A 22,221-nucleotide genomic window follows, 5' to 3' on the forward strand; every position below is an offset into this window, starting at 1 on the left:
TTCAATTGCAAAGAGAAGAAAAAATAACTATATGAGCATTTTTTCTGGCTCAGTATTAAACAGTACGCTTTTCATAAAAAAAAAAAAAAAAAAAAATCAACTTGCATTTATTTTTACGATCCCCCGTTTTTATAGATTACGCAACGATATATATCAAGTTTTGAGCCCTTTCAAAACTTTTTGAAAGGTTTCAACCCTAAAAAGAGAAGCAAATAAGTAAAAACAACCTAATGATAGACTAAAAAAAAGAGACTTCAAACATGATAAAAGTATAAATATTTTATTCTTACAATTTACATCTAAAAAAAAAAAATGTAAAGCCCCAAATATATATTTTTCTATTTTCACACATACAAAACAATCTTCTAAATAATAAAGGACAAATGCACTTTTGCAACAATGTATCTTCTATGTATTGTAAATCACTTAAAATAGATTTTTTTTTGGTTTGCGAAAGAATAATATGAATAGTAATCTTAGTTTTGACCTGGTAGTATCAAATGGGGGCAACTACTAAGCTACTGAACTTGAACTTTGGTCAACAAAAATGGTGGAACTCATGTACCAAACGAAATCAACTAGAAAGAAAAAGACGAAAATAGTCACAAACCTTATTTTACAATAGAATCAAGTTTTAGTCTAACTAGTCTATGAACTTACCAAGAATAACTACTATCTCTAGATCTGTTTATGCTCTTTAAAAGAATATAGACGTCATCTTTAATTAAATGTATGTTTCCGAGGATTTTGCGTTTAATTTTTTTTTATTTTTATAGGTAACACTTTTTGTAATATTATACAACAATCCAAGAATAGGCCCTCTAACAAATTTCAGTTTACTGGTGAAATTGAACAAACCCTGACTTTCAGGAAGATGCATATAAGGATGTAATTAATCTGTTGTTCAGCTTCAATAAACATTTAATTCTGCACCAAACGTATTTGTTTCCTTCTTCGACACACTTCGCACGAAAATATATGAAATAACGTATAATCCCAAGTTTTTACCCGGTAAGCCCATTCGCTGTTCTTACCCTGCATCAGAATCGACACCTTTTCCCCCCAAACCTTATTCCTTGAGCTACATATCAAAGTTTCATCTTCAGTAGGCGGAAATGATAAAAATTTGAGAGCCATGAATAATTAAGGTAAAGCCAACACAGATAGTCTCTGTGGGAGGCAAAGCTGGCATAACTCTTTCAGAATTGTATAAAAATGAAGTTACAAAAAGTTACAATGGTTATGTGCCTATGTATCCTGCTTGGAATTAATTTTTATGACCGTCAAAAATAAACTAAAAGTGATACACTTTACTGTCACTTGAGAACTTCATAAAAATATTTGTAATCCAACAATTGTCACAGTACTTGCCAAAACCATAAAGAAATGGTTAGTTTGTAAGGGAGGCATTTTTTTGTAAACAAAAATTAGGTTTCCTTTTGCAGTTGTAACTGATTTAGTTCAGAATGATACGCTCTAGATCTTTATCTTCGGTGTTGTATAATAAGCGCTGTCGCAGCTGATAGACCATTGTAGCTGTATCGTTGTAGTATAGATCCTGGATGCTTTGAAGATCAAAGCATCTTTGTTGATTGGTAAAGGGACATCAATAGATTCAAGGTAGAGTTCAGACTGGCATTAAACGAATGTTTTCCATTGAGTCTTAATACAACTTTACGATGACTTTAACACAAGAACTTTATTAGCTCTGAGAATATCTAGAAGCAAGGGCGTATCCAGGATATTTTTCGGAACGGGGGGGGGGGTATAAAAGAAACTTAAAAAACACATCAAAAATTTGTTTATATGCATTTTTGTTACGCTTTAACGGGCCGGAAAAAAATTTCGGGGCCGGGATGAAGACTGGTAGCCCCCTGGATATGGCCTTGTCCAGAGGATAGTTCCAGCAATACGATTTTTTTTACGACAACATGAAGACATGTAGTTTTAAATATGCATTTAAGGGCAAAAAAAAATTAGGGAAAGTGATGAAATATTTCCGATCTTGAATTTTTAATAAGAACGTTTTTTAATGTCTTTAAGCAACGGCAAAAAACAATTTCATTATCAAGAGGTCGTTTTATTATTCCACGACCTGGAAAAAAAATAATAAGAGAACCTCCAAGCATTTTACGAACCAAAAGCGTAAAAGGAAGAGGTTTCGAAAAAATCGACCTAGAGCGATCGCTTTTGTCTCGTGGGCTTTAAAACTGAATTTAAGAAACACAGCCTAAATTGACAATCAATTAACTGAATTTTGTTTCTCTTGATTGAATTTAATCAGGTCTATGGAAGTCATCTCCGCAAAAGTAAACAAATAAAATAAAAAATTAACTTCTATACAAATATGACCATGCATATAAACAAATGTTAAAGTTCAGCAGATTTCCTGATAAAAGTATAAGCTGTAAATTTTCTTAAGAGTTATACGCCTTAAGCTAATTTATTTTATTTCTCCTTCTTCTGGTGCAGGGAGGTCTATCAGGTGCAAAGAAGGTTCTTTCACGTCTTTAGAACAGCTATTTAGGTTCTCATGAATTATCAACCTATCCTTGGTATTGGCATAGGCTTTTTAAATGTATATTTTAAGCTGCTAGTCCGCCTAAAACAATATTATACTTAAAGAGCATATCGCTATTTGGATAGATGAATGAATCAACTCATGAATTTTAAAGAATATTTCTTCCAACTTTATAGACAATTAGAAGAGCTCTTACTGAAGATACATTTATTGTTCAGATATCTTATTAACCATTTCTCAGTTTGTACTACCAAGCAAACAAAGTCCGACTAATTAACATCTGACTTTGTCTCTCAGGGGACAGAACAGAAACACTAAAACTGTCTCTAAATTATTTCTCAGAGAAGGTACAATTGGAAAAGACGGATTTCACTTGAGCCTGAAAAAACTTGTTGTGCTCAGTGGAAAATACAATACTTTTCATCTATAAGCTCAACAATGCGGAATCTTACCGAAACAATCCCAATTTGCCCTGAAATAATCATCAAATTATCCAGAAATTAAAAACTAATGTACAAAATTATAATCTACAACACCTAAAAAAAACTACAACTTTTACATTTAACCATCTTTGCATCTATATATTTCAGGAAAATTGAAGGCTACATTCTTTCTCAAAGCATTAACAACAGGAAATGTATGGGCAAGGTCAATTGTGTACAACTGAGGTTTTGACAAAACATCGCAGTCATTCCAGTTAGGAACTTAGGATGGGCATGGGAGTTTCTCTGGAACATGGGAAGTGGTTAAACTCAAAATGTATTTTTGTTTTTATTTATTTATTTTTTTATTTTAAAATATTGTCTATTTGTGAGTGTATGTTATAATTGTGTGTCATTGTATCTACATTTCATTTTGTTGGCATGGTCTAAAGACAGTTTGGAAATAAATGAGTCGTTCAGATGCCAAATCAATTGAACGTTCCTATTTTTCTTGATTTTAGTGGCATTACCTTTATCTGCATTTGATGTAAGCAACATCTAAAATGCGAATTAAAATAGAAAAATTTTGGCTGTTGCTTGCTAAAGGTGGATCTTTATTTACCCTATCCTAGCAGAGTTGGAAAGTGGCGTCAAACTCAAAGACCAACGCCGGTCTTACTGGAATAGGGCCAAATCCCACCAGTAGATGCTCTTACACTGGTCGCACATCCTGATATCAACTCAATGCAGGCGTCAGATAAAGTGAATGGAGCTAAACACAAGAATGAACCTCTCAGATCCCCCTCCTCCATCTACCCAATTCCCTTACCCCAGACATTGCTCGACCTTCTTCCGTAGGAGAAAATCATCCATATTATATACGCTTTAAATAAGCGCTATATGCGTATATTACCGCTTCAATTTTCTAAACGGGTTCACAAAAGAAAAAAAAATTAACGAGATAAGCATAACAGACCCTTTTAAGGATAATAATATTGCTAAATCCTGCATAGTATAAAACCTGAAAACGAGTCTCACCCTCCTCATAGAACCACCATTTTTTGAACCGATTTGAATAACTTCATAGTAATGTTTCGCTGAACTGCGAAATTCTACATATTGAAATACAGAAAAACAAAACAAAAACCAGCAATTCTTTCCTAAATGCCTTTGATTTTTAATGAGGTTAATCAATTTTGCAACTGAGCGACCCATATATCTATCATTATGATGTTTTCAGGAATGAATCTCTTCTCTGAAATGAAAACGAAATCAAGCACGGATACCGGCAAAAAGAACGCATACAACAATTTTTTAGGACTGGAGTTAGCTGCATCTTTTTTTCTTGGCTCTATGGCTTTGAAACTCTTAACATTCTAACCACAGAGAAAACATATTGAGAATTGGAAACTTTTTTTTTTTTTTTATTGGCTAAATATTCATCACAAAAAAGCCTATCTGGCTCTAAAAAGGTGTGGGCTTTTTTTTCATCTAGAAATAGATTTTTAGAAATATTTGTTTTATCATAGCGTGACTGGCTAGTCATAAATTCACCACAAAGATGAATCAATGGAATTAAAGCACACATTCTAACATAGAGTATAGTACAGCAATTTCTTTTCTGCCATTGATTCAACTAACATGTGCAGATTTATTCATAACCAATTTGATCGATTAAACGATTAATTTAATCGATTATAGTCGTTGTAAGGCGGAGTTAATTGCTTCCCCAGAAATTTCATTTCCCTCTCTGTCTAAATTTATAATTCAACATTAATTAGCCAAGATTCGAAAAGACGGGTCTATTTTATCAACAAAAATAAGGAATAATGTGACTGGCTTAAGAAAATACACCACAGAAATAATTCAATGGAATTAAAGCACACTCTTTAACACGAACTATAGGACAATAGTCTCTCTTTTCTCATTAATTTAACGAATTAGTGCAGATTTATTCATAGCCGACTTAATCGATGAAGTGATTAATTGCTCAATTAATAAATCGATTATAATCGTTATAATTCACAATCGATTAACTAATCAGACTTAACTTTGTTTGTTTTTTTGCACTAACTAGATGAACAAATCAACATTTTTTTTAGAACAAAACCACCTTATAAACATTTTTCAGGTTTAAATTTATAAGCATTGTTAATGCATAACATATTCAGCAAAAAGCCGCCATGCGATAGAGAAATAAGGCTAAAAATCTCTACGATAGCATTCAACTTCGTCGCCTTATTTTGTCCCATAGTATTGAGTCTTCGAAGGTGATTTCACGATCAATTACATAATCAATCCATCGCATCCACTGACATCTATCTTCATCCTTTTCGGATGAAAGAAGGTATTGGCGATCTGGTGTAGTTAATGTGAAGCTGAAACCGACTTCTTTGAAACCAGAAGGTGAACCAAGACGCAGAAAAAAACCTTCCGAGCGATGTCCCAAAAAGATTTCACCTTTGGGAACAGGTTCCTATGAAAAAAAAGATTCGATTAGCCATTGATATCTGCCACATTTGTACAAGCTATGTGATTTTGGATAGATTAGATGGATTTAAAGGCATATGTGTTATAACTTGAGCGCACTCATTTTTTAACAGGGCTTTATCATGGGTTTCAGAGAAAATGAAGCTACAGACCTCCGGTCTTTTACAAATTGTTTGTGATTTATCTAATATTGATAAGTTTGTTTGAGGAAACAAAACAGAAGACTAATTTTTTTTTCTTTCAAAATTTTGGCGCTGGAATTCTAGACCCTAAATAGCCTTAAATCGTGAATTTGAACCAAATCAGACATCGCACCAGGAAGGAGTTGTTGGAGGCGCTAAACAAATAATTTTACAAACTTCTTTGATTGACGGGAATTCGGAGGTTGAATTGAGTAGATTATTTTGTATCCATAGTAATAAAAGTCCGACTATTTTGGCTTCACATCCAGTAGATTAAATTGAGTCAGCCCTTAAAAATGTACACAGTAATGACAATTAAAGGTTCCCCCTTACGCACACACAAAAAAAAGAATGAATTGCCAAAAAACTTAACAATATGTTAACAAACACCAACAATTATAACACTAGCAATTATCAGCGAAAAAAATTCTTAATTAAACAAATCCACTGATAAATTTTGAGTGCGCCTAATACACGATTCCCGATTGTCTAATTTTACGTTTTACAATTCATCTCTATATTTTTTTTTTGTACACTGTAAACCTTATTTACTGTTCAGACTGTTTGTTTCAATCTGAAACACTTAAATATTTTTTTCCCAGTTCCAAACTAAAATTGTTCCCAACGCCTAACAGCAGCAATTGCGACCGATCCCCTTACACAATTTTCCTCGCAAATAGTATGACGAAGTATCACTTTAAAGGAAGTAAATTTTACTTCCTTAATTCCATTCTGGGCAAATGAAGGCGTACATAAATCTACTGGACCTAGTCCTATGCAGTAATACGGAACTAATAAAAGAACTTACTATAGGTCCTGCTGTTGGAAAATCGGACCACGCTACAATTTATTTAGAGGTGATTATTGCGAAACTACGAGAAAAAAAGAGAGGTGGATTAATTCATAAGGTGATTACAATACCATGCGAACGGAGCTAGAATTTTTCAACTGGACTGAAATACTAAATAACACAGATCTAGTAGATGCCATGTACAGAAAGTTTGCATCCGTAATAATAGACCTCACAAACATTTATGTACCAATAGACAAATTATTTACACGACCGCCTCTAAAACGAGACATCCTTGACCTAATAAAAACCAAGCGGCAAGCCTGGGAGACGCTCAAGCAGACTGATACCGAAAGTAATCGTAGAAATTATTGCAGAATCACCAACAAAGTCAGGAAAGCCACTAGACAAGAAGCAAGCGAAAAGGAGAGGGAAGTAGCCGAAAACTCAAAGATCAACCCCAAGGCGTTTTGGAACTTCGTGAACTCAAAAAGAAAAGAACAGCCGGTTATTCCCGATCTTAGAAACTCAGCAACAAATTTAACAATCAGTGACCCAATAGCTAAAGCCAATCTACTAAATCAGCAGTTTTCCACACTCTTCACAACAGAGAGGGACAAAGATGAAAGTCAAGAGGAATGTCAGCCACTAGTCGTAGGCAAATTTGAAGAAATAGAACTGACAATACAAATGGTCTACAAAAAACTAAAAAATCTAAACCCTTACAAATCAGAAGGTCCAGATGGCCTACATCCTAAGAAATTGCAGCGCCATTGCACTACATTTTTGTCAAGTAGCTACAAACAGGGAACCTGCCTGATAAATGGAAGCAAGCAGCGGTGATACCCCTCTTCAAAAAAGAAAGCAAATCAGATCCAAGTAATTACAGACCTATCAGTTTAACCTGTATCACATGCAAACTACTAGAATCTTTACTCCACGATAATATATTACAGTACATACTCGAAAGGAGCCTCATTTCACCCGCACAGTTTGGATTCCTCAAGAAAAGATCAGCAGAAAGCCAGCTACTTGTCGCTACAAACACCTGGAGAAAATATATGGATAGTGGGATGCAGATAGATATTTTATACTTAGATCTCAGAAAAGCCTTTGATAAAGTCTTACAAAGTCAACTTTTTTGAAAACTAGAGTCTATTGGTGTTAGTGATACTATTCTAAAGTGGGTTCTTAACATCCCGAAAGGATGATCACCGCAAGTGAGACTGGAGGGATACCTTGTAGCAACGAGACAAAAGTCACAAGTGGAGTAGTTCAAAGTAGTGTTCTGAGGCCTTTACTGTTCAATATTTACATAAATGATCTCCCAAATAACATAGATTCAGAGATACTGCTTTATGTAGATGACACAAAAATCTTTCGCGCAATAACAAGCTTTGAAGATACAGAAATACTACAGCAACACTTGAACAGGACAGCAGAATGAATGAAAAAAAGGAGCATGGATGTGAATACAGAAAAAAATAGTCATATTCGGCTAGCCCCGAAACACATTTCTCGGCACTACTGCTTTGAAGGACAACATATACCTATACAAGAAGAAGCTCAAGACTTGGGAGTGACAATAGAGAGTGATATGACTTTCACCAAGCACTACGAGTCAATCATCTCTAAGTCATCACAAGTCTTGGGAATTATTCGAAGAAATTTCTCTCTTACTGACTCAACACTGATTTCTATACTCTTCAAATCGTTAGTGAGACCAATGATCAAATATGGTCATACAACAACCAGACCGTTTTTTCAAAAAGACAGCAATGCAATAGAAAAAATCCAAAGGAGGGCTACTTAATTCTTTCCGTTACTTAGAGACTTATCATACCAAGACCGCTTGAAAAAACTATCGCTCCCAAGCCTCTCATACTAATTTTTAAGAGGAGATCTTATTGAAGTATACAAAATATGCAACAGATACTACGATAACATCCCTCCAGAAGAGATAATAACATTCAAGAATAATAACCTGAGAGGTCACGAGTTTAAGCTAACTGAAGAACGTTTCAGAAGAGATGTTGGGAGATGGGCATTCAGCAACCGCATTGTCTCCGAGTGGAATGCACTATCATCAGACACTGTTAACTCAGATTCAGTCAATGCATTTAAGAACAAAATTGACAAACATTATAGTGATAAAGCATTTGATTATTTAAATTTTTGTAGATAGAGGCGCAAGCCTGTTTTCGAAATATATTATTATTATTATAAATCTGGGCAAAATGAAGGCGTATATAATTCAGCATATGTTTATGAGTTCGCCTCTCCAACGCCAGCTTGTTGATTACAAGTAAAAGCCTATTTCCAGGAATTCGTGTTTATACATATGCAATACCCTTCCAAAGAATTTGGATAATTGAGTCCTCAGTGTTTGTGAAATAGAATCAGCGAGTAGTAATTTCGGATGGACTGGTTTGCTATCTTCAGTTGTTAATATGTCCCCATTTTTTTTTTTTTTTTTTTTATTTTATTTTTTTTTTTTATAAACTCAAGCTCCTTTCGTTCGTCTTTTTTTCCTTCTTCTGTCTTTTTGTGTCTAGTCCCTTATAGGATATAGCCTCTGGGCATTGCTGTTTTTTTTTTTTTTTTTTTTTTTTTTTTTTTTTTTTTTTTATGAATCAACCCAATTATTGTCCACACAGCGTCCTCTAGAGAAACACTGAGAGGTTGCACATATGGCAGACTGAGATGTCTCACTAATTTAAGGGAACAAGTTCTATCTGACACCAACCGCTGATAATAAGTGATTTGTCACCCTAGAAACGGTTAAAAAAGTGTGAACTTACTAATTTACTTTCATGATACATAAGGCGTCTTCTATCTAATGAAAACCATCTTTTTCTGTAGCCATCACTCTGTTTCGGGCCAGATTTGGTGAGCCATCCTTCTTTTAAGAAATCACGCATCACATTTTCGGCTAGCTATAAAAGATTTAACATCAATGCGTTAGCTGCCTCTGACCGAAGAGGAACTAGAATTTAGACTATGAGGTTCAAGCTTCTGTACTGCCCTGCCCCATAGACAAAATATAAGTAGCACCTTAACGTTTTTGTGCATTGCAACAAATTCTAGTCCCTATTCAAATTCTTTTTGCAATAATAGTGCAGCCAGCCCGCTCACAAGATTTTGCTTCAGAGGAAGGGGGTTTACGTTTTGTTTTTATACCTACCACTATCTCCCTCTCTCTCGACCCCCCTTCCCGGAATTCAATTCCAAAGTTGAATATATACAACAATTAAAGCAAAATGGCAATAAAATATTGAAAAATGGGCAAACTTTCTTAATAAGCCAATGACAAAAAAAACTTTTATGTACCAATAATACTAAAAGTCCGAATCTATTTCGGCTTCACATCCGGAAGCCTTTACCAACAGGAAAAACGACAACAAAAAATTAGCTTGTACAGACATATAAAAGAGTGGGAGGGAATTAAGAAAAACTAAATACATTCACTATACAAAAAAATACAAAAAAAAAACGAAAAAAAAATTAGCATCTACACAAAGTCCAACATGGTATTTCTATTAATATGACACATACATGTACAAGGCAGGACAAGATAGTTAAGATATCAGACATCCATATTGGACATCATTTGAAAAATTTCTTTTCGGCAAGCCTAGTCAATTCGTGAATTGACTATAAAGAAAAAGTAAAAAGTAAAAATCCAGCGTAAAATAATATTTTTAGTTGAATCAAACAGTTCGTGGCAACGAACTTTAAGTAAGGAGCGACCCGGCTCAATAGCAACAGAAACTCTAAAAAACGGAAATTTAATACCAGTAGATACATCAAAAGAATGCTGCTTTCAAATAAATAAGTTTCACCAAATTTAGTCTAACCCATCAATAGTTACGAGCCTGAAAAAATTTGCCTTATTTTCGAAAAAAGGGGGAAACCCCTAAAAGTGATAGAATCTCAATGAAAATGAAACCATCAGACTCAGCGTAACAGAAAACCTTACTGTAGATGTTTCAAGCTCCTATCTGCAAAAATGTGCAATTTTACATTTTTTGCCAGAAGAAAGATCACGGATGTCTGTTTATTTGTTTGTTTGTTTTTTTTTTGTTTTTTCCCCAGGGGTCATCGTATCGATCCAGTAGTCCTAGAATATCGTAAGAGGGCTCATCGAAAGGAAAATAAAAGTTTTAAGTTCTCTTTTTAAGTGACCCAAAAAATTGGAGGGCAACTTGGCCTCCTCCCACGCTCATTTTTCCCAGTTACCCAATAAAAATTTTGAGATAGCCATTTTGTTCAACATAGTCGAAAATCTAATAAATATGTCTTTGAGGATGACTTAGTCCCCCACAGTTCCCAGGGGAAGGGCTGCAAGTTATGAACTTGACCCATTGTTTACATATAGTATTGGTTATTGGGAAGTATACGGACGTTTTCAGGAGGAATTTTTTCTGGGTGGGGGGGGGGGGTCGGAAAAGGGGATTACGTGGGAGGATCTTTCCTTGGAGGAAGGGACATTTCTATGAAATGGGGCGCCGGATTTCCCAACATTATTTAAAAAACGATCAGAAATTAAATAAAAAACACAAGTCTATTCAACTGAAAGTAAGGAGCAATATTAAAACTTAAACCGAACAGAAATTATTACATATATGAGGGGGTTCGCCCCCTAGTCAATACCTCGCTCTTTACGCTGAAGTTTTTTTAGTACTTTCAAAAGAGCTATCTATTCTAATTAAACAGCCTTTGTAATTCAGGGATTTGTGATTCGAACTTTAGCGTAAAGAGCGAGGTATTGACTAAGGGGCGATCCACCTAATATACGTAATAATTTCAGTTTGTTTTAAGTTTTAATGTTGCTCCTTACTTTCAATTGAAAAAAACTTTTTTTTTTTATTTAATATCTTACTAGGATCATTTCCAAAGTTAAATTGTCATGTTTTGTCAAACTGCGATAGTTAAGATATGCCATATTGGACTTCATTTAGATACTCCAATATCAGAAGATAGTTATAATATCAGACATCCTTCCTTGCCCTATCTTGTGCATTACGATATATTGACTGAAGTACCCAATTGGACTTTATTTAGATGAGTTTTACTTTCAATTTTCAACTTATTTTGTACAGCATTTGTGTTATTTTCATGTTTTTCTCATCCTTTTTTTATATGCTTGTTTAAGCCAAGTTTTTAGTCTTTTCCCGTTGATAAAAGCCTCCAGATGTGAAGCCAAAATCCTCAGATTCTTACCATTATTCGTTAAAAAGTTTTTTTTCATTGTCTCATTAAAAATATTACCCGATTTCAAAATTTTCATTTCGACTTAATTACAAAAATTTTCAGTTTCGTTAAAAGTACTTTGACCTGAAACATCAATTCGAACGTTTGAAACACTTCGCCCCCAAAAGATCTGATTTAACGATTCTCGTTTGATTCACTCTCCGTGATAGAGGAGAAATCCCCGAACAATGAAACTTAACTTTGGACAGGTTAAAATTTCCTTTTAGACTTTTCGGATGTAGGTAGTTGTCTATCAACTTTCTAGTGAATCAAGACATTTAAATCGGAAAGGAAAAAGGAAAACGCATTCCCTCTAATTGCTTAGCCAAATATACTAGCCCGAACACGTTTCAACTCTATCTGAGCACTTCGGTGCAAAAGCTACAGCTATGGAACACGCCTTTGAAAGTCGTCATCACCATGTCCCGTTTGAGCAACATATTCCTTCTACAAGTTTCATGCAGATTGATGGAAAAAGCATGACCACCTCTGTACTAAAAAATTGAGGGGGGGGGGGTATTGCACCTCCAATCGTAAAGAGCGAAAAATCTTGAATGATTCGGCTTCAAACAAGGCGTCATATACACAAGTTTCTACTAAAAAGTTGGTGAAGAGATGGATGGAGAATCGAGTGTTGAAAGGATCACGGACCCGCTTTGGCCCTCAAATCACATAGATAAAAAATCATTGCATGTTTTCAATTTAAACAGGGTGGAATATAGCTATCTTTCTACCAACAGTTTGGAGAGGGGATGTCGGGAGTGTTGGAGGGGTTTTGGGTTCGCTTTGGTCCTCCAATCATAAAGATTAAAAACCATTGTATTATTCCGCTTGAAATCGCATGCACAATGCTTATCTTCATGCTAAAATGCTGGCAGGTGTTCACTTTGATTATCTAATCATACATATTCAAAATCCATGCATTGATTCTGGCTCAAATACGTTCCAACGTATCTACTTTTCTAATAAAAAGTCGGAAGTAGACAGTGGGGAGAATGTGGGTGTTGCTGCGCAGGACACTATCTTACTTTGTCCTCAAACTTTACAGATTGAAAGCCATTACATGATTCGGTTCAAACAAGATGCAACATGTCTACCTTAAAGCTTATAGAGTAGACGGTGGAAGGGCATTAAAGGGCCCCTGACTCAAACGGGGGTCACCATGCCTACCGTTCTGCTACTAAGTTTGGGAAGCGAGTGGCTAGGGGATATTGGAGGGGTAACGACCTTATTTTATGCCCCCAACAATATAATGAAAATCCCTCCATGATTCCACTTAAAGTAAGGAACAGAAAGCCTTAAATTCTGAAAAAAAGAGTAGGGAGTGGGACTGGTGGGGCCAAGAATTCATTGTGTCTTCAACAATAGTAACTGAAAATCCTTGCGTGTTTTTGGTTGCGCGTCAAATTCCTAGCTTTTTACTTGTTTGAATCAGAATTTCAAAAGGATTTTCAATACACATGACTGGGAAACGAAATTTAGTCGTTCCCCACCGCCTGCTTATTAGTAAAAATCCAGGAATTTGACGCGGTTTTTGAACCACAATTACGATAGGATTTTCTTCAGTATTATTGAAGAAAGAAAGTGGGTTCTTTGCCGCTCCAGCCCCTCTCCGCCGCATTTTTTTGAAGAGTCGAGGATAGGAGGGATGGGAGGATAATGGAGAGGTAACCCACTTTCTACTTTCAACTATAAAATGAAGATCCTGATTTCAGTAAGCCAAGGGTAAACATGTCATTTTTGAAAAAAAAACAAAAAAAAAACAGATGGTGGGATCAGGGCCGGGAGACGGGCTGACAAGACCAAGGCCCCCTTGTACTGATTGCTATTGGCCAATTTTGAGTCTCGAATCATACGTACTGACTATATTTGAGTGATTACGGTTCAAACAAGGTGCAGTATAACCAATTTCGTCAAAAAGCGTGGGGGGGGGGCGAGAGGCGGCGGGGTTGTTGGAAAGACCATATACCAAATTTGCTCCTTCAATACTACAGGTTGGAAATACTTGTGTCATTCAGCTTCAAACAAGGTAGAACATGTCTACATTAAAGGTTAAAAAGTTGACAAGAAGACGGAGATGGTGGAAAGGCTATGGTCCACTTAGTTCATCTAGCTTGTTTTTGCCTCAACTCCTTCCTTATCTCGTTTTTGCGCCAAGTCCTTATCCGAAACTTTTCCCGATATGTATTACAACAATGAAGTGGTCAACGACAGTGTGGTCTAAGAAAACAACACCTAATTTAAAGGTGTTATGTCGAAAAGAAGTGGTCAACCCTTTGAATTTACAAATTGGTGTATCTCATGAGCAAATTTCTGTACAAGAAGAAAAAATCATGTTACATACTATTATTAGTTCTTCAAGGATTATCAGTAAGCATAAAAAAAAATGTATCTCTATTAGTTCAAAAGTTAATTTTCTTGCCACAAGCCAGCTTTCTAATATTACTATTGAGCAAGGAACAAAGAGTAAACTCCAGTATTTTTTTTTTTACCCATGAGCGACCTATTAAAGCTTAGAATATCCAGCAGCATTTTGGGACCTGTGGGAAATTCAACTTTGTTTATGTCTAAATAGTTCTATTCATTATTCTAAGGAAATATTTTTGTCGATGATTCAAGGAAACCGTAGCACAGTTTAAAACTTTAAAATTATTATTTAACTCCAATTTGAAATTACTACCTGCTTGCTTTCCAGCTTGATTGAAGCTTCCCGCTAGGAAATAGAATTATGGCTCCAGAGATGAAAGCTTGAAGGAACAGCTTCGGATAGTCCTCTCTGAAATAGATTACGGAACTTTATTTCAGCCCAAGCTATAGGCTCTGGCTCAAGGACAAGGGAAAACTATTTTTTTTGGTCCCAGGCACAAATAGTACCCAGCTTCCCAAAATATAATTTCAAATTCATCAATAAGACCCGAGGCCATACTTTTCGTAAAAACTACAGAGATTAGAAACTTACCACTTTCTAGTAATCAACTAAGACCAGCAGTATATGGAAAATGAAAAAAAAAGACCCAACTAAAGTGTTACTCCACGGAATAATAAAAAGCATTTTGGTAGCTTAGCCCCCCCCCCCTAAAAATCTTGATTTCCTACCAAAACGTAATCAGAAAAAATGTTTGACAAATGGCCTAAGTGACCACTGCTAAACTTACGATATATTCAGAGGCACTCGGATAAGCTACCATAAGTCTGTTCAATTTGGCGCATCTAAGTGCCATATACCACTGAACAATGGTTTCCGCGTTTTCATGATACACATAGATATGTCTAGTAGTTGATCCATGAGGAAAAGTGAACTGCAAGGATGTTGGAATACCAATTTTGTCAGGGGCAAAGTAGACATTTAGAGTTGAAATTCGAACGACTGTCTTTGGTTCCTTTCTCTGAAAATATGTAAAAGGTATTAGATTTAAATAACAAGAAGGAATGCAAGATAAAGAACATGGGAAACTAAACACATCCCGATCTTTGGTCCTTTATCAAATGGAAATTAAAAATTACCAGGACCACAGACAATATGGCGTAATCGAGCTAAATTAGAAAAACTCAAAACAAGCTTAAAGGATGTCCAATTGCAACAAATTATAAAATTATCCATGTTTTTGAGCCTATTCATTGTTTTGAAAAGAAATTATGTTTTTCAAGACAATTAAATGGCACTGATGATTTTCCCCTCAGAATTAAGCTTAAGTTTCAAGGCATAAACCCAACTACCAAGGCCATATCCAGGAAGGGGGGGTGTTAGGGGTTTTGACCCCCCACTAAAAAAAAATGTTTGTCTGAATCGTAAAAACGTAACAAAAATGGACATAAACAAATTTTGTATGCATCTTTGAGTTTTTTTTTGTGTAGCCCCCCCCTCCTAAAAAAATTGATTACCCCCCCCCCCCCCCCCCCGAAAAAACAATCCTGGATATGGCCCTGCCAAACACACTGTTTCTCAGATCTCTCATTGACAATGGTATTCACAGAAAAATCGGAAAAAAAAATCAAAATTATCAAGAAAACTTTTTTTTAGACTTTCCACTTTATCTCTTTCGCATCCAATCAATCAACCAATTGATTAATTAAAAAAAAAATATGCACTTATGTAAAGAACAACGTCAGTAGCTTCACTGTGCTAGATACTTGTTAAGGGAGAGAAGAGTATTTTTACCTATCTAGTAGTTGATGGGAGATTTCTGACTTTTTATTGGAGGTTATATTTTTCCTGTACTATTGTTGTACAAAAAACGTACAACAGGCTAGGACACAGCTGGCCTGCATAATATGCCACTAGCCTTTATTTCCCACCAACTTTGGTTAAAATCCAACAACCCCATCTGGAGGGGTGATTGGTGACAGGGGTGATCGGATGTATTTTTTCTGGCTAATGTTGGGTTTAATCTTGTCTATGATTCACAATTTAGGATATTGATGTCAACTTTTCCATAATTAATTAACAGAAACCCAGAAAAGATAAAGGGTCTTGACCTAAGTTCCCCGAAGAGGATAATTCAATGTTGTACATAAGTCAAACAACATTAAATCCCAAAAGATTTAGTTTCGGAGCTATGACAGTTTAATTTTGTTGCTTTTTATACTTCTTAACAGATTAGATTAAAAATACATTTGGCGAATATTTCAAATTTTATGCGTTTATGTTTCCTTTATATTATTCTCTGAAGAAACGATTCTCTGATACAGAGGAATTCACTGGCATGATTTTTATGGATACCAAATTAATTTTTCACTCCGTTTTTTAAATTCACTCAACTTTTACACGAAAATTATTTTTTGCAGTTAAGTCAAATCCCGATACAAAATTGAAAATTTGAAATCAACGTAAAAATTAGAGCAAGTTTGACCCTTATCCCCCTCCTCAGCTGTATTTTTTTATAAAAAACCCTATCACGTAAAAGTTCCATTAAGAGCAACGGTTCTTCTGTAAAAATAGATTAATAATGAAGTTTTCAAGGACGATTTCATTTCAAGTATAAGTTAAAAAGAGAACAAAAATTACATTAATGCCATCTGTAAAAGGATATTGCTAATTTATTATAGATTGGGCACTAGAGTATTAGCTCATAACTTACAACCCATTTCCAAGCCATTTGATACCAAGGCATTTTTATCCCAGCCATTTTCGAAAGCAAGTGGCATGTAAAATAAAAAAAAAAAAAAAATTGTTCCTATTCATCCTATACGAAGGTCATCCTTCATATAGGATGAAGGATGACTATATATCTCCCTTTATATGGATTATTTTGATGGATTTCGTATTAAGGAGCACAGGAAAGGTAAAGGGAGATATAAGGGAGATACAGGAAAGGTAAAGGGAGATACTGCCGATGGCAGTTACATCGATCTTCAGCCGAGTTTATGGGAGTTTTTTGCTTTAGGGTAAAAAAAAAAAATATCATGAGAAGTACGTGATAAGCAGCAATTTAGTAACATCCCGAAGTGCTCAATTGTTTACTATCTCATTAGTTTACTTGGTTTCATTTTAAAATATCCAGACGAGCCCGAAAAATGGATAAATTTAACTGAAATAAATTTTCAAACAGATCTCGTTGATCACAAGATTTTGCTGGAAAAAATGGCGATTTTTTTTCCTGGATATATTATGAATATTGTAAAAAAATTTCTAACAAACAGAAAACAAACTACAGAATATATAAATAAATTTTCTTTTCTTTGCCGTTTTTCACTGGTGCCCCACAAGAAACAGAGATCCGGCCTTTATGCTTCCTTATCATGATAAATGAACTAGCGGTCAGGGCAGACAAGATGGAAAAATGTAGATGATCTTTCCTTAGCTGAGGTAGCCGGTGGAGCGGGTTAAAGCCAAAATTCCAATTGCATTGATCAAGTTGCCTCAAAAGCACCAAAACTGAATATGGTGGCAAATAAAGATAAATGCTCAGTAATGACATCTTCATTTCTTAAAAAAACTACCTGAATTCGAACCACCTATAGGCCCAAACCTCCTCAGCAATAGCACTATCCTGTTATGGGTAGTAGTCTCTTCTGATTTAACTTGGCATAACAATACAAGATTAATTGTAAAAACACAAAAAGTGCTATCCAGATACTGAAAGCTCTTAGAAAATTCTGGGTTTCAAAGGAAAAACTAAAATTAATTTTTTGCATGTTCATCCGCGGACTATTAGAATACCCATACCCTGTTTGGCATTCTGCTCTGACAAAAGAAGAAAATGATAAAATTGAGGAGGTCCAGAAGAAATCACTAAAAACCATCTACGGAGGTTCCCAGTTGCCTTGCTTCACTTTATCTAAAAGCATTTGAACTTGACCCCCTTTTTTGCTTTGGGAAAAACTGAGCCTGAAATTTGGCTCAACCCTCAAACTCTCCCATCTACACCCTCCCTCCCATCTACAAGGACTTCCTCCTGTCTTCATTTGACCCTTTTAGATCACGACTCCCAAGAGAAACGGCTGTAAAATTTCCAAAACTGACAACAGTTTAACCCAGGTCACAATGTTATTCTTGAAGCTTTGTACCGAGTTCGCACTTTTAACAATTCGTAGCTTGTGGGTTTTGACAATTGTGTTCGTAACTTCTGTGCTCGTTGACAAACTTTTCTTGTGCTGAGCACATTCTATTTTTTTTATTTTATAGCTAACTAATTGATTAAAAGATACCATGTTTGTGCCATAACTTTGAGAGTGTATCTTGTTTACAGTCAATGGTGTGGTTGATATATAAATTGATTTATAAGTTTTTAAACATTCAACCATCTTTTTCTTGAATTTAGGAAAAGAGCCTTGATATGGCTTAAAATCCAGTTGAAATAATGAGAATTACAATTTCGAACATGTAGAGTCAATGAAAAAGAGAGTGAAAAACCAAGACTAAGGTTAAAGGTTCTGACAAAGTTTAGATAGGTCATCTATGTAATCTGCTAAGCCCTAGAAAGAAGGAAAGGGTAGAGATAATAACATTCATCCCTAAAAATTTCATTCATCTCACTCAGCTACTTGCAAGATAGCAAGAAGCCCCTCAACTAGAACTGAACCATTAGCTTTTTTACTCAGCGTACTTTTGTACAAGCAAGCAGAATCCTATTTAAACTTTAAACCAAGTGGATAACATTTACTCAAGATATGACGGTAGCAGCATAAACATCATAAAATAACCAAAACAAACACACGTTCCTTTTCAGGTTCATATTGACTGATGGGAAGATATCATATTTTTCCGATGATTCTGGATATATAGCTTTGGTCAACTTTGGAATAACGACTAAGAAACAATTTGTGTTAGAAAATATTTCTGGAAAGAGGGATTTCCAAACAAACTTTGGTCTTGTAATTCCTTTGAGCACTAAGTCTAAACTAAACAAACCATAATATTCTAAATTAATGCGAAAAGCGATTTTTTTAGTATATAAACAATCAATACCAGCTTTTATATTAAAATTTAGAACTACAAGTCCCTGCAGACAAACCGTCCCTCAATTTTTTATTTAAAGAAAAAATAAAAGCCCATGTTTTTTAATTTTCTAGCAAAATGAAAGGAAAAACACCCGGGCGGCATATATTTTAAAAATGTTTTTAAATATATAATATAAAAATTCATCAATTCAAATCTTTCAACGATTTTTGTATTTCAAATTTGATATTACTTAGTAGTAGAGAAAAAATATTGGATTAGCCTTTGAAATACAGATGTTAGGTTAGTTGTCCTCTTCTTGCGTTTTCAGAAAAACTACCCTCTTTCCTTTGATTTTTATCGATTTTTTAATTAATATAAAACGATGACGTGGTCTTCGTCACAATTTAAAACGGATGTAAATATATTTTACCTCCTTGATAAAATATTTCAGCGAGTCCTCTGATTCTTGTAGAACAAACCTCCGAGATTTACACTGGTCTCCGTCCTTACCTCTTTTCATGAGGTAGCCTTCCATAAAGCCTCTTCTGTAAACTTGCTTCTCTGGATAAATAAATTCTTCCCTTTCATATTTAGCTCTTATCCACTGATCCCTGAGAACACTACAAAAGGAAACAGAATCAGATATAAACTTAACATGGTTAAATTTTGCAACCAACAAATACATAAATAACAGACACTGGTACTCCGGAACAAGGTTACCAGCTTTCTGGTCCTAAATGCATCATTTAGGGCCTTCTAAATATGGCACTTGATACCAAATGTGTCATTTCTTCACAACTGTACAAGAAAACTAATTCTTGAAAATCGAAGAACTGGTCTTCTGTGTGCCCATACCTTAAAAGAAATAAACTTGGAAACCCTAAGATCAACGATCTATTTTCGAAAAAAAACTTTTCCCCCTTTAGACCCTGAACTACCAGCCTAACCACAAACACCAATACCAGTTGAGACCTTTTCATTGGTCTTTTCTTGTGTACAAGCAGCATTCGTCCCTACATTACAAACAAACACACACACAAAAAATAAAATAAGAAAACCTGATAAATCTAAAATTGCCTTTTTTTTTACCTCTCCCCTTTGCGACTTTTTCTGGTTTCTTCTTATAAGTTAGTTTTTTTTTTGTTTTGCTATGAGTATTATTAATTTAATTGACCCCCCCCCCAAAAAAATGATATTTTTCAGGACATGTATTCCGATTCTATTCTTAAAGTAATACAAGTCTAGAAAACTTATCTTTAGGTTACTGATACTTTCGAACTTGCATCATTTCTGAAAAATGGGTTCGCACGGCTTGAGGCGAGCCAGCATCTATAAAAAGTAACCTTTCTCGAGGGTAGTAAGGATGAGTGATTATACAAGATTAAGAAAGAACACACTGACAAAGTTGAGTATTTCATCAGTTATACCATAATTTTTCTTTAAAACCGAAAGAGAATGCTTTGTTTGTTTACCCAGTTTGCATGATGTTATTTGCACGACTCAGCTGATTTCTGATTTACTCAATCCTTCGGTTCAGCAGATTAAGCAGTTTTAGTGAAGGTTCTGCCCAAGGAGTATGGGAGGCCTATAAGAGTTGAAACTGGTGCTAGTGCCGAAAAGAATAATCACCATCGCAATCTAGCAATTGGAGAATTTGTTCAAAAATAAACAGCTATAAACTTTCTTTTTCAGGCTCTTAAAATGTAGGGGAGAGTAAATATAGTGGAATTCTTTAACCAATAGGCCCACCAGCTCGAAATTAACTAGCCTACTTTGTGCAGATTAGATTTTAATTCTTAAAAAAAATGCAATAAATTATCAGTCAGAGAAAAGTTTCAGCTGCAGCCCTATAAATATTACCAATTAGTTATATCAACTATCTTACTTTCTTTGAAATTTTCTACCATTATGTCTTATGCTAGTACATTTAGGTTATTTTGATAGACTTTATCTGAAGAAAAAAAACATACACCAAAGGGTATGGGAGAACATTCTATCAAACCACAAGGTGAAACTCTCCTACACTTAGATTATGTAGATGATTTGAATGGCCTATTTGAAACTGTCAGCGAAATGAACACATTTTTGGAGGTTTTGAGGGTTAAGGTTGCAAAAATAGGCATGAAACTTTATGTTAAGAAAAAATAATTTGCTTAGACTAGAATAGATGAGGATGAAGAGCTGACCGTAAGGCAACGAGAAATTCAAGTAAGTGGATACATACCTGGGTAGCAATATAGTGAAGAAGTTAAAAATAAAATAGCCAAGGCGTCAGGTGAGTTTTCGCAGTTGAGAAAATTTTCAAAGAATATGAACATAACTGTTTGACCTACGACTAGAGTATTGGAAGCTACGGTGATGACAGCAGTAAAGTGTAGCCCTAGGACTTGGCATTTCGAAAGATTCAGAAAATGTGCTAGATATTTTCCAGATGAACAATGTAAATATAGTTTTAGGTACCCGTTTGAACGACAGTATATCAAGAGTTTGCAGTACAAAATGTATTTCAACCCCCCCCCCCTCTTTTAGAAATACAATGAAAGAAAAAGTTGAGATGGTTAGGCCACTTTTTATGGACGAGGGATAATAAATTGACAAAAATGGAGCTTTTTAGCCATCTATTTTGGGCCAAAAAAACAGGTCGTTCCTGAATCGGGTGGCAAGAGGTCATAAGAAATAATTCAAAGGAAATTAGGACATCTTGCGTCACGTAGATAGTGAAGCTTTCAGCGATTTCGTACGGAAAGGAGCAAGCGCATTTGTGTTTGTTGCAGGTGCCTTCCTGATGCAATGAGTACTTAGTAGAAGTACTAGGATATGAAAGACTAAAACAGGTTGGTAAATTTGTTAACTAACCTAACATCATTGTTACTGTACAGAATAATCATCACAAATAAAATGTACACCTTGTATATAGAGCATTCTTTGCGGTGTGACAGGTCGAATATCTATGAAACTAAGCATGGGATAAAGAATCATATTTCATGTTCAGCTGTCACTAGGGGAAAATCATAAACATTAAACGCGACATGTTTAGAATCTGCAGGCCCAAGCAAAAAGATGTTGAAAATGTAAAAATTCTAAGCATTCAAAACTTAAAGTACTTTAGCATGGTGTTTGGGCAAAGGCAATGTTTGTTACCTCCATTTGATAAGTATAACTTCAATCCGAAAAATAGTATA

General features: G+C 35.1%; 1 protein-coding gene across 1 annotated transcript in view; it reads right to left on the reverse strand.

Moving 5' to 3' along the window:
- Positions 1-4,730: 4,730 nt before the first annotated feature.
- LOC148942171 (arf-GAP with dual PH domain-containing protein 1-like) overlaps positions 4,731-22,221 on the reverse strand; it is a 43,437-nt gene continuing 25,946 nt past the window's right edge. Inside the window, exons 3-6 of the mRNA XM_089102982.1 lie at positions 19,470-19,659; positions 14,814-15,044; positions 9,207-9,341; positions 4,731-5,419 (exon numbers count right to left, since the gene is read on the reverse strand). Coding sequence (XP_088959108.1) covers positions 5,168-5,419; positions 9,207-9,341; positions 14,814-15,044; positions 19,470-19,659 — 808 coding nt within the window. The 3' untranslated portion in view covers positions 4,731-5,167. The remainder of the gene's footprint in view (positions 5,420-9,206; positions 9,342-14,813; positions 15,045-19,469; positions 19,660-22,221) is intronic.

Source organism: Artemia sp. Qi Xiang Cuo, chromosome 17 (assembly GCF_049724085.1).
Source record: "Artemia sp. Qi Xiang Cuo chromosome 17, ASM4972408v1, whole genome shotgun sequence".
In the NCBI taxonomy this organism is placed as follows: Eukaryota; Metazoa; Arthropoda; class Branchiopoda; order Anostraca; family Artemiidae; genus Artemia; species Artemia sp. Qi Xiang Cuo.